We start from the raw sequence: 14,163 nt of genomic DNA on the forward strand, positions 1-14,163 counted from the left end.
AACATTTATTTTTGTGCTTACAGTTCCCACAGTTGTATAAAGTATCCAAGAGATCTGAAAGGTCGGTTGCTTCTAATGAACCCATATGTACCATTCTTCCTCTCAAATAAATACCAGGTCCCTTAGTTGGCAGCCAGTTATGGCCATTATGGTATTTTTCAATTAACGGGTTTGGCAATAGTAATAAAGGAGTTATTGGAAAGGCGGCATACCTGGAAACACGATTCATCCCGTACACATCCATAAATCTTGATACAACCACATTCAGTCATTAAGAAAACGACGTTTCGTCTCATGTATTTATAATGGTTTTATTATAAATAGTAAATATTTACTGCACTTTATTACATGAAACATATTGCAGCATCTGTTGCCGGAAATCCCGACTACACACAGATAAAATGTAACTTCTTCCATCACCTCTAAGACGAAAGCGTGATCTCATCACTAACCTAACTAGATCCCTAATGAATTACCCATCATTCTTAAAGGAATGTATTTTGTGCTCTACCTCGCTTCACTCGTCAAGAAAGCGAAGAAATAAATAAGATTGCAAATTTTCAACCACCTAACATCATTTTTTGTACATTACCAATATAAGACAACTGAGTAACCATTTTTTGCCTTCTTATCAAGCACTGAAAGCAGTTCATCGACTGCGCCATTTTTTTTTGTTTATTTGTTTGTTTGTTTTTTAAAAAAGTGGATCGGATTCTTTATTGACTAATTCCTGATAAATGCAGCATCCTCTTTAATTTTAGAACAGGCTCTTGTTGCCCCTCAAATGGGGCATAAGGAAAAAGTCCGGCACACTGTAAATTCAAATCTTTAAGGAAAAAATCCAAAGGCAAGACTGATAGACTGTGTTATGCCCTACTCAACCGGGTGCTTCATGACCCAATAATCCGTTCTTTGGTGTTTTTGGAATTCCTGTGTCATGCACCTCATCTCATGTCCTGCACTAGGTATAACAGATTGCTCAACTTAGAGAAAAAAATACTTAAAGTCTCAGTTGGTTTTCTCCTCTGTTTAAAGGGAGCAGATTGCTTAAAATTAATTTATATTGTAATCTTTAACTTTCAAGGTTTAAAACAGAAAATGTTGAGCTAAGTTTCTAATTATCCCAATGGTCCCAATTAGCTGGAGCTTAGACTTTGACTTGATGTTATTACTTTATATATTTGAAGTAATCCAATTTAAAGCAGGCAATAGCCCCCTATGGATTGTAAAATTACCATCAACCCTTGCCTAAAAATTCTGGCAAAGACATGTTGGGTTTCCAAATCAAACACGTAAGAAGAAAGAATCCACAGGCGGCATAGTCTTATAGAAACATACAACAGACGTAATGGTGGAATGCCTTTTTACTGTATTATAAAATAGAAAGAGTGGCTTTCATGTAGAAAATGTCAAATCAAGCTTCAGAAATGTCTTTGAAACTGAATAAACTTGCAGAAAAATACAATCCCATTGCATTTGCAAGACATGAAAGGGATGCTGAAGTGAGGTATGTTATTGCACGTTGATTGACAGCCATGAAATCAATGTCTTTCAGTCACAATTTGGCGCTGGGCGTTCCCCTCTCTGTTGTTTATTTCTCAACGCCAAATGTATTTGCCAGTTCTTAAATGCTGGGTGTTAATCCTAGTAAAGTCTTAATAAACATTCGGCATTGTTTGTCTATTTACGTCGACCCTAAATAACAAGTGGATGATCAAGCTTGTAATTGTAATATGGAATGTTATCTATACAGTCAAATCACCATGACTGATCCCAAGAGGCACAAAATCCTCTGTATTCCCTGCTCTGTGCCATTTGTGAGGCTTGGTCCGACATAGAAAGGTTTCTCACTTACAGCTGTCTCATCACTTTGTTACTAACCAGGGACCAACCTAAAAAAATATTCTCTCTTCAACCTCTTGTAGAACCTGGGAAAAGTTTTGACTTCCAAAGCGGAGCTCAGTTGAGTTGTACACTTGTGGCTTCCACGCTTGGAACAGTTGCCCTGCTTTTAGATAAGTCATTCCAGAAGAACGGTAGGATGTACTATTTTGCCCTAAACATCCAGCTGAAATATAATATCTTTCATTATTCACTTCACTGCATAAAAGAAGTCTTTATTATCTATTTATTGTTCTTGCAGTCAAGCTCCGGTTGGTGCTGCTTATTGATGAGAATATCCATCTTGCCCAAACGTCCGGTCCTAACACCATCAGAGAGACAGTCACTCTATGCAATATCTGGCTTCAGATAATGAAAGGCACCTGTAGGAAACAGAGAGAGATGTTTAGAAGACTTAAGACCAATTCACTTAAAGAGCCAGCCTGAACCATAGCTTGACACTGTCACATGTAATACTGGGATATCAAAGAATAGGGCTAATATTTTTATTCCCGGGACAAGTTTGACAAACTCTTCAGAATATGTGATCATATACTTTAATGACTCTTGAACTGACTTGATTAAAGACATGTGTTTTTAATATGAGGCATGCCCGTGGTTACTGCATGTCGGGCAAAACCTTCTGTTTTACCTAATGGCGGTCAGGTCTCATGTCTCGGCACGTAATCACCTCAAGATGTCTTTGACATCACTTAAGCAAATAATTATGCAACAGATGTTTTTCAGAGAACAATCAACGGGCACCGGAGACAAAAGAGACTCAGTGAGAAAGGGAGAGTCATCAACCTTCTGTTGGAAGCCACAATGTTTCTTGTTTTGTGCTTTATCTGATAGGAAAACGTCAGCTAGTTGCAAGGGATCGGGGCCCTGGCATGAATGGAAACAGTTAAACTATACTTCAAGCTTTAGGAGATAATCTGTGACCTTCCAAATTTGATGCTGAAGATTGCTAAAGACTTCCTGCTTCTGAGTATTTATTGAGTAAAGGCCTGGCTATATGGCACAGATTACTGATTTATTAAATATACTTACTCTGTCCATACTGGCTGTACTGATATCCCGTTACAGGCTCCATGCTGTATCCTGATGTGCTATATGTTGGGGGGCAATATGACTGAGATGTTGATAGACTATCCAACGTCTTCATGTGTTCTAGTCTCTGGCTGCAGCTTGCTGACACTGCAGTGCTAGGTTCAAGACCCCCGGTTAACGGTGATAAGGCATAATCAGTCTGAGGTTGGTGAGGTACTCCTCCATGATTACTAAGGAGACCCATTACCTGTGGAGAAAAATAACATTTTAATATGCTTTATTTCTACTAATGACATTATGTCAGTATATACACACAGCGCATGGTTCACTAACATCTAAATATATACAATAATATATGGGAACTATTGTATGTAAAATTCAATAAAGAAATATTACAATAATCATACAAAATGATTCACAAAGAAATCTATGTTCTAACTACCAGCGATATTGTAAGTGTCTACATATACATTCGAGAAAAATCCGCCTGGCAATTATTTTATGTATGTAGACAACCTCTAGACTTTCCCTGACATCGATGGCATGATAAGCCATTGCCAAATGTTGGCTAAACCAAATATGCATGTTTTAGTGAGGGTCATGAGGGTCATGTTAGGCAATCCAGCATTTATGGACACTTAATAATCCCACTCTTGAGTCCTTGTGACCACATGCCCTTTATAATGGATGTGCAGCTCAACATGGGCCCTGTGTTCGGCAACATTCACATGTACAGTAATCATCCGTTAGAACGGATCCAGCAACAATCCGTTAACAAAAAAGTTGTTTTGTCCCAAAAAAACTGATTTCAACTGGATCCGATTATTTTTAGCATTTAACGGATCCGTTAAATAGCGTTCATGTTCTCTTTCATTTGAAACTGATCCATTAAGCAAAAAAAAGGGATCCTTCTCAAATGTAAGAAAAACTGATTGCTAATTAACTGATTCGTTTAATATGGACTTCAATGTAAAAAAAACAAAAACAAATCCAGTTGAATTCAATTTTTTTTTTTAGCTGGACAAAAAAGTTGTATCTGCACAACTTTTTTGTTACTGAATTGCTGCTGTATCCGTTCTAAAGGATGATTATTGGGCATGTGAACATAGCCTAACTGTATGGCATTGGTATTGCCATAGGCGGCCTAAAGAAAATGGTGTGAAAACCTAAATCAGATATGGAGGCCTATGCGATCTTTGACAAAAAGTGTTTTTTGGGGATCAATAAACCTTTAAGAAATGAAGGCACGCAGAATGAACACAGAGTAATTCACACAAAAAAAACTATTCCTCTTGCAATGAACTCTAGTTTTCCACAAATCTACCTGCACTGAATTAGCATCCCAATAATTTGATTTTCCTGCTTGTGTCTGTTTGAAAGCTAAAAAAGGGAAGTAGCCCCAGGGCCAAGGACCCCTGTATTTTTTTTTGTCTTGACCTTTCCACCTAAACACAGAACTAAGGGAAGGGCACAGTCACCTCGATCTAATCCCTTTTACTAAACTAGCAAGTATAGTTTTGTTTCCGATTCCAGAGAAGCTCTCGTTTCCACAGTAAGGAGTCAGGCATCAGTGTTTTCAGAGGCAGACCTCAAAAAAAAATAACTCACACACTTGAAAGCTATCAGACTTGCTTAAAATTGCCAGCATCCGTAACTGAGTTAATAGTGAATATATTTTCCTAAAGACATGTATAATGTAATAAGGATCCCATTGCAAACCATATAATAGGCCAACACATCTCAACAATGGTCCCATAAAGCAGAACCACATGGAGACTAAACAGTTAAAAATGGCATCTAATGGTAAGTCCACACTAAAATGCTCCACTTAGATTATCCTGTAGAGTTCAACCCAACACAAAGGACCTTTTCTAATAATTCTACATTATTCCAAGATCTCCAATCTAAGAGCAATGTTTCGGAATTCCAAGATCTCCAATCTAAGAGCAACGATTCGAAAGAATACGCCAAGTAACAATGCTTTGACAGTATAATCATCAAGGTGACATTACTGTAATTAGTCAATATGTTCCAAGATTATTAACTGAATATTCATATTACTATTAATTTAAAGAATACATTTCTACTATATAGGATTAGATGTAAGAACCTAACAACTGTTTAAAAAAATGTCAATTATGCAAACACATTGAATATTTTACTATGACCACTAATAAGATTTTTCTGTAGAGGGATATTTTTTAAAAAGTACCCCAAATTGTCAATAGGGGTGTGATAGTATAACCATGCCACTGATGAGTTAGTGATTGGCTTTACTCTTTTCATTTACGAATGTTGGCTTAGAACTAAAACCGCTAAGGACAATATTCACCAAGTGTTTTTTGCCAGTATTCCGGGGGTAAAAAATGATTGAAATGTTGCATTTTTTCACAACTCAGAATTGCGCAAAAATTTTTGTCATTTTTACACCAGCACCAGCCAGCATTTCTAAAGTGTGCAGAGCTTGGGTGGGAAGAGGTACAGTGAACCCCATCCAGCAAGTTTATCAAAATGTACTCCACTTTAGTGTTATAATTATGAAAGAAATATTAGTAACACTTCTGGTAAAAGGCAAGCGTCAGTTATAAGATGCGCCTAACTCACATGCCTCTTAATGAATTCGGCGCATCCTAATTCACCAAAAAAGTCAGTCATATTGAATCGGGCCCTAAAACTTCTGTGTGTGACCTATGGGTGTAAATTTTAATTCCTAAGCCCATTGTTTCTCATGTACATTGCATTATTCTACCTTTTTTCTGACTTGTGTACAATCCAGCATGAGAAAGGTTAACATTAACTTTATGCATTCTAGCCATGTTTGACCCTCACACATGTGTAGCGTGTAATTTACAGAAGCTTTCTCCACAGGAAGCCGGACACGTTGTCCTGAAGATGTCCCGGGCCCTGCTCTATTGTGATGGGAAACAGATGCAAGCCCGATTCTAAGAAAAATGGTGCCACCTGCTCTGTGCTATTCCCACTGCGCAGAATGGCTGTGAATTCCTTAGTCATGTTCACACGGGCATGAATCAAATGATGGCAGATTCTATCTTTCATACGTTTATAAGGACATCTCCATCATGTGTATTTAATCTATCCTACACCTCTATGGGATTTCTAAAGCTAAACAGCTAATCTTCAAGATAAAATCACTGTCTCGTGAATTCATGTGTGACATGGGAAGACCCTGAAACATACTTCTAGATGGAGAACCCTTATCTATGAGAGGTAAAGTTAAACATTGTGGGGTTAATGAGGCAGGATCATGAGATGATCAACTCTGCCAAGATTCGAATTTGGAAAATCATGCAAATTTGACAGGTAAATTCAATGAAAATTGAATGTTCCTTATTATGTTCTCAGGTTTCTCCAGACACCAAAGCAAAAGAAACTTGAACCATGTTTAAAAAATAAAATTAATCCTCATCTCACCACCCACTTGTGTTGCAACCCTTACAACCTGCCATCTGGTCCTTCGCAACTCTTCTTTTCAGCTTCTCCTGTCTTACACATCCTCTGCTCACCCTGCCATTACTACCCAACCGGCTCACATCGTAACATTAAAACTTTATCCCTTGAAGCCACAGGCTAAACCTCAAGTAACACAGGTCATAAGTATGCCGTGACGTCAAGATGTCACAACATGTGCTGCAATGGCAGGGGCCAAGTTGGTGTTGTAAGCCCTGGAATGAAGAGATGCTAGTCAAAGAGGATTCGCACAATCGGGGGAAGGAGGAAAGAGGAGATGCGAAGGACTGGATGGTGGGCTGTGGGAGAGGTGAGCAGTGAGGTTTTTTTTTTGTTTTTGTTTTTAACCTTTTTCCACCCCTTTACAATTCAGCAAAACAGCATCCACAATTTGCCACCATTTTCCTGACTTCAGGCAGGCAAAAATTGCAAAAATCCATATTCTAGAAAATACAAATGTTTGTAAAATTTAAAGAGAATTTAAGTCTACTCAAATAAATCCGCTCATCTCAAGCAAATAGACATTGAGCATTTATGTTATGAAGTAGGGGGATCTTAACAGAGCTATACCAACCTTTATGAAAACCTACTTAGGATAAGTCATCAATATTGGATGGGTAGGGATCTGACACCAGCACTCTTACTGATTAACTGTTATTAGCTACCGGCTGATGTAGATCAGCTGTTTTCTGAATACAAGTTGATCTGCAATACTTGGCAGTAGCCACTACACTTGATATATCAAATGGAGCTGTGCTGTTCAGACATAGCAGCTTATTGGTGGTTGGGGTGTCAAGTGTTGCTGAAATTTATGACCAATCCTAATGAAGCGTCAATATCATATGTCCTGAGAAACTCTTGTTTATATTTTCTTATATTAATTTTTTTTATATTTTCAGAATTCTGGGTTGTTAAAAATAGGTGTATAACCTCTTTAATAGAGAAACTAACACACAAGCTAGTTAAATACCTTAATTAATTTTCACTGCTCCTTCAACTGCATTTGGTCCTTTGTGACACACTTGTCTAGAATAGTTTATATATATATCCATAGGTGGAGGGCACATTTTCGGTGCAAATCATCCATAATAAGTGTTAACCAACTACAAAAAGATCATTAACTTTATATATTGACCACAAATGAAGATACATAGTAGGAAAGGAAAAGCATGCCAGGCAGAGATTATGGACCCCTGCTCTGTACCATGTGACAATATAAAGAAAATGTATACATTTCATTAACTGACTGCCTCTTATGCTGATAAGACTTGGGTATACTAATAGATCACAGACTACACAGGAGTCAACAGTGATGCACCAACAAAAAAGGCAAACAGTTCTAGGATATATTAAGGGAAGAATAGAATCTAGATCACGTGAAATAATTATCCCCCGCTACTCTTTCTTGGTCAGGCCTTAACTGGAACACTGTGTCCAGTTCTGGGCACCACATTTTAAAAATGACATTGAAAAACTGAAGCAAATTCAGAGAAGAGCGACCAGAATGGTGAGTGGACTACAAAGTATGTCCTACAAGGAACTCTTAAAGGATCTGGGAATGTTTAGCTTGCAAAAAAAGAAGGATAAGAGGAGACTTAATAGCTGTCTACAAATATCTGAAGGCATGTTACAGTGTAGAGGGGATCATCTTCATTCTCATCTGCACATGGAAGCATGAGAAGCAAGGGAGAAGATACATATTAGATATTGGAAAAAACTTTTTGACAGTAAGGGTGATCAATGAGTGGAACAGGCTGCCATAAGAGGTGGCAAATTCTCCTTCAGAAGCTAGACAGACGTCTGTCTGAGATGGTTTAGTGAATCCTGCATTATTTTATATTTCAAATAATAAATAAATGGAAATAATGAAGTAGCCAGTAGTATTTTATTCCTGTGCTCATCTGACCCTTGCTACTGCTACATAATGATCTCTACCAGGACATGTTTTCTGCCAGGCCCATCATCTGCTCAGCCCAAACTGCACAAGAAAAAATTAACAATTAATATCTTTGTATCATGACCGGAGACTGGTGTCCATATTTTAGTGCAGAATGAAAGGTTAGAAATCCTGGGAGCACATCAAAACAAATGCTCGCAACACACATATAATATGGAAGGAAGCCAACCAGAGTGGCTACCCAAGATGTTGAGTTAGGCTTATGGACAGATACCCAATATGATTTAGGTGCTAGCTTGGAGGCTCAACATTCATTATAGAACATTCCCTGCATCATCGGGATAACTTAATTAATAGTTTCCCATTAATTAAAAGCAGGCAAAATGTGGTATTAACTTAGATAGTTTTACACTGGCCGATAACTGAGGAAAAAACATTCCAAATAATGTTCATTTTCAATAATTACATCTAAGCAGGCCGGCATTTACCCCAAAGAATGAGCCAAGTGCTTGTTTGTTGAGTGCATTGATTTTTAAAAAATCATTGTTCTCTGCAGCACATAGCCCCGTGCAAACAAGACGTGTGATGCAGAGAACAATGATAATCTATGAGTACAGAACAAAGTGGTTGCTCTGTGCTCATAGATGTCTGGTCAGACTATCTAAACAGTCCATTAAAGAGGTTGTCCACTACTCGGACAATCTCTTCTCAATCACTAAATTTCACCCAATTAAAAAAACAACATCAGTGCTCACCTCCACTGCTGGCAACATTCCAGAGGTGTCAGCACTGGCTCTCCTGGGGTTCACATGACTTTGTAATGTCAAATGATCCCTGCAGCTAGTGATGAGCGAGTAGTGAAATACTTGGACTCGCTGTACTCGTAGCTCCTAATTTACGAGTACCCGTAACGAGTAGCGAGTCCAATGTATGTCTATGGGAAATGCGAGTAATGGGCGGAGACTATGTGTGCGGGCGGAGAATGTGTGCGGGGGTCTGTGGGGCTGTGTGTGTGCGGGCTCTGCCGGGCTGATCGGGGGTCTGTGCAGGCTGTGCTGGGCTGATCGGGGGTCTGTACGGGCTCTACCGGGCTGATCGGGGGTCTGTGCCACACAGACTCCCGATCAGCCCGGCAGAGCCCGCACAGACCCCCGATCTGCCCAGCAGAGCCCGCACAGACCCCCATCAGCCCGGCAGAGTCCGCACAGACCCCCGCACACACATATGAGGCTGCACGGCCAGCCAATCACAGTAATGCCACAACAAAGAAGGCAGTGGCTTTACTGTGATTGGCTGACACATGCCGGGCGGGAGATCCGAATATTGCGAGGCAAGTAGTAAAATTTACTCGCTAGGATTCGAGTACCGCGAGTACCGCATTACTTGCCGAGCACCGAATCCTAATGAGTATACTCGCTCATCCCTACCTGCAGCCAATCAGTGGCCACTCCACTGACTCCTCCTTTATACTTAATTTTAATTTGTAAGAAGAGTTGCAGCTGCTTTATCACTTTCTCGGATGTCTGATTTGTCTGATCGAGGGGACAGAAAAGTAGTCACTAATTGGCCTTAGAGCAGCAAAGTGGCTCAGTAGTTAGCACTGTTGTGTTACAGTGCTGGTGTCCTGTGCTCAAATCCTACCAAGGACAACATCTGTAAGGAGTTTGTGTGTTCCTCCCCCTTTTTATATGGTTTTCCTCCATGTTCTCCGGTTTTCTCCCACACTCCAAAGACATGCCTAGGAAACATAGGGAACATACATAGGGAATCTAGATTGTGGGAACAGTGATGATAAGGTATGTAAAGCGCTGTGGAATTAATGTCATTATATAAGTGAGTAAAATAAATAACAGTGAAGCGGACACTAATAGCTCACAGGTATCATGTGACATGACAACCATTGGTAGAGCAAGTGCTGAAATGGTGCCGGCACTGCTGGTGAGTATAGGTGTTATTATTTTACAAGGGGGAATGATAGCAATTGAACAGGAGCTGTCTGAGCAGTGAACAGCCCCTTTAACTGACTGTTGGTTAGATTGTTTAATATTTTTAACTCTGAGTCAGGCGCAACTGGCCTGACAGGCACAGCTCAGGTGTTTTAATTTCCCCCTCCTCTTCAGAGCAGCAGGGGATCCAGGCTCTCCCAGTACCCTCCTATCTTTAGGTGATGTTTGAAACCCCCTACTCAGTTTTACCACCATCGTTGCTGAGAGCAAGTGTGACCTCCGTGGCCTCACAGGCTCATTCTGCCTGAACTTTCACACTTTTGAAGGTTCTTACTTTCTGAGAGGGGTTTCATCACAATTGCTTATTTTGTTTGATTTATGAATGAATACTCAAAGTTTGTGGCTATTTCATAGAAATAAGTAGGGTTTTCTTAGAAATAAGAAGGAGGCCTCTCAGTCACATTGCGCCCGAACACGTACAATTAATCTCTCCTGCTTCAGATTCTCTGTTGAAATGGACAGGAAAATCTTTGATTTTTCTAGCCCCTTTTATGTCAAAGAAGTGAGATATTTTATGGGAAATGATGACGAGGGAGACCCCACATTGACTGAAGTTTTAAGGTAAGAGAGTGACTTCGAATCTCAAGATGAGGTGGAAGAATATTAAAGCAATTCAGAATGGAGCAAGATGGTGCAGAGACTAATGAAGATGAACAAGAGACAGGTAATACCAACTATTTGGGAAGAGATAAAAAGACCAAGTGAATTAAGAAGCAGCCCGGGAAAAATCGTCATAGAGGATGTCACAACATTGTCATTCACCTTCCTACCTAGAGTTGTAGGAAGTTCTAAGAATGCTAGAACTGCTGTCAAATGTTGGAATAATTTATTTACTGATGAAATTCTTGACAATATTGTTCGATGCACAAACCAGTACAGTGACACAACCATGGACAAATTCTCCGGAGAAAGAAACATCAAACCCACAGATGTAATTGAAGTAAGGGCTTTCATTGGCTTGTTGTACTTAGCAGGAACATAGAGAGGGAATTAGCAAAGTTTAGAGGAACTTTAGGGGAGAGTAGGTGACGGCATTGAAAAATGTAGTGTCGTGATGAATCTCAAATGATTCAAGACGCTGATACGTTACCTTCGTTTTGACGTCCGAACTACCCAGACCCAAAGAAAAGAATATTACCTGCTTGCTGCTATTCGTGATGTGTGAAAACTTTGTGGTAAGATATCAGAAGAGCTATTGCCTTGGGGAGAACATCACTATTGGTGAAATGCTCCCAAGTTTTTGGGGATAGATTTGCTTTTAGGCAATACGTACCCTCAAAACCAAACAAATGCAGTAAAAACTCTTTACCCTCGTTAAAGTCAGGATGATTTACAGTCAACATGAAAATGCACGCTGCCAAAGAGCCAACAGATCCTTTCTGTGTCTGCAACAAGCCAAGTGAAGTGGTGACAAGAATGGCTGAGCCGTTATTTGGATCTGATCACAATATTACAGCTGATAATTGGTTTTATGAATTTGGTCTCCTTAATGCAGAAGCTGTTGTATGTTGGAACTGTCAGAACAAAGAAAAGACAGTTGCCGCCAGATTTTGTAACTGTAAAAGTGAAAAAACAATACAGCAGTGTGTTTGGTTTCAATGATGGGAAGATATTGGTTTCATAATTCCTTTTCTCTCTACCAATGTGATTCTTCCGATGGGCTTTCAACGTCTGAATCTGAGTGAACTTGACTCCAGTAGTATCTAAGTGCCTTACAATTAAGTTTTTTACATAATTTTAATGCTTAGTAATAGTTATGCCCTGAAAACTGGAGGTTATTTGGCGGTGGTTGAGAAATTTAGCTTCTTTTTGCTTTATTACTTTTATGGTTATTAAATGAATTTTAATGGGATCTGATTTTGTATACTCTCTTTTAATACATCCCTATGAATATCACTGATTACTTTTAGAGCCCTAAAATTTAGATAACTAGATATTATAGGTGATTTTTCTGTGAGGCACATTGCACCCATACTTTGGTGCACCAGCGATGCGCCTGATGTAGGGTTAAATTCAACTGTAGACTATTTACTACATGGTTAATAATTAAAATGCACACAAATACAATATGCTTAATCTATAGCATCTTCGATATATACTATTAAAATAAAACCCATAACAGTTGTCCTCTTTCCATATCCAATAATACATGACGCTATAATGTAAGCTTCAAATATAAAGCCAAATGTAGATGTGGACTGGAAATTAAAACAAACCCAATGATAGCTGACACCCTATCTGTCTATTTTTCTCATTTTGTAGTATAGGATCATAATTATACACTTGGACCAGAATTGGAATACTCTGTGTCCCAGATGTTGATGAGCAAACCAGAGGGAACTCTCCATCACTTTAATGACCTCTGCAGGTGGTTTTATTTCATCATGAAAATATGAGCTTTCTCAATCTCTGCACATCAAACACTATTGGAAGTCGTTAAATAACATTAATTGTCCTATCTGTTTCCCAGTTATAGAATTCAGTCCAAAAATTCAAGTCTCTGGGTGGACATTTACCATTTCAAAACTATGTAAGAAAATAACAAAAATTTGAATTATGGAGCAGAGATACTTAAGGGTTGTTTAGAGGCTTCAACTTCCAAAGGGGCGCCTATATAGTTTACTATAGCTTTTTTCTCATACATTTTGTTATAATTTCCATAGCCTTGTCTGTTTTGTTGTCTTTTGGGCTTCAAAATGTAAATCAATGTTTTATACTTAGATGAAAAAGCCTTGTCTCTGTGTGTGTAGAAGACATTTCTGGTCCAATTAATTAAGAAACTAATTTCTGGTCTCGGCTGCCTTCTTATATGTGATAGCGTAACATTAGGAAAAGATGATTATTTCATTTTAAAGTCATTCACTCCTACTGTGTGTTAAAAGCCAGAAAAGTTTGGGCTTCCTGCTAATGCGCAGTAGAAAGAAAGCTGTGAAAGTTAATTACACTTACTGTTAGAAAAAGGAGGTTTTATGAGTTTTTTGCCCATAGGCAGTAATGTTTATTCCATCACATTTGACTGTGCACCCTTTTTAACTCTCGAGTCTTTGAACTTTATATTTTCACAGATTTATCACTGTCTAGCAGAGAGTAGCTATAACTGTCTCAAGATTCCAACCTCACGTAGAGGAGAGGGAAGAGATGCAAGTCGTTATTTTTGCTCCCCTTTGTGCCATTAAAATCTCATTTTCTGCCTATTAAGATGCCCTCTCAGTGCTAGAGCCAGGCTGATGAGTGTGTAATTGGGTATAATTGTCTTTTCACTTTTCATTTATGTCATTCTCAATATCCTTCTGTTTCCTCTCAGTGCCGAGAGGAAGATGTGTTTGGGGAGGATTCATAGCTGTGAAACTGCCCCCACTTAGCCCGACAAAGAGGCCTGATTTTAATTATAGATTGCATGCCGTTCAGAGAAACTATTAGACACCTGAATATTAGTCCCTCTGATATAATAAAAATCCCTGTGTTTAGACACACATTAACAATGTCAAGCCAACCTCAGGCAGCTGTGGACCGTAGTAAATTCAACCAACCTTTTGACACTCAATTACCAAGTCAATTTATTTTACTGGAATTCCCAAGTAGAACACCAAAACTCTTCTGAATGAAAATTAACAGTATAATTATTGCTTTGAGAATCATATATACTCCCAAGGTGGCAGTGTTCTTTTAGTTTATTGATGCTGGGATTTTTTTAAAGGGCTATAAGTGCACCTAGAGAAAAGCTATAAAGCCAATATTATCAACATAGTATCCTAACAATATCAATATACCATTTTATCAAAATTCCTAAACACTAATAGATTTTAAGACAGGATTTATTTTTTATTTTTCATCCAGACTTAGAAGTCAATGAACCTC

General features: G+C 38.8%; 1 protein-coding gene across 2 annotated transcripts in view; it reads right to left on the minus strand.

Moving 5' to 3' along the window:
• Positions 1 to 297: 297 nt before the first annotated feature.
• PAX3 (paired box 3) overlaps positions 298 to 14,163 on the minus strand; it is a 70,638-nt gene continuing 56,772 nt past the window's right edge. For both annotated transcript variants that reach the window (XM_073581120.1, XM_073581119.1), the window contains exons 8-9: positions 2,935 to 3,181; positions 298 to 2,264 (exon numbers count right to left, since the gene is read on the minus strand). In XM_073581120.1, coding sequence (XP_073437221.1) covers positions 2,230 to 2,264; positions 2,935 to 3,181 — 282 coding nt within the window. In that variant the 3' untranslated portion in view covers positions 298 to 2,229. The remainder of the gene's footprint in view (positions 2,265 to 2,934; positions 3,182 to 14,163) is intronic.

Source organism: Dendrobates tinctorius, unplaced genomic scaffold, assembly GCF_039654945.1.
Source record: "Dendrobates tinctorius isolate UK_male_01 unplaced genomic scaffold, ASM3965494v1 ptg000069l, whole genome shotgun sequence".
NCBI lineage: Eukaryota > Metazoa > Chordata > Amphibia > Anura > Dendrobatidae > Dendrobates > Dendrobates tinctorius.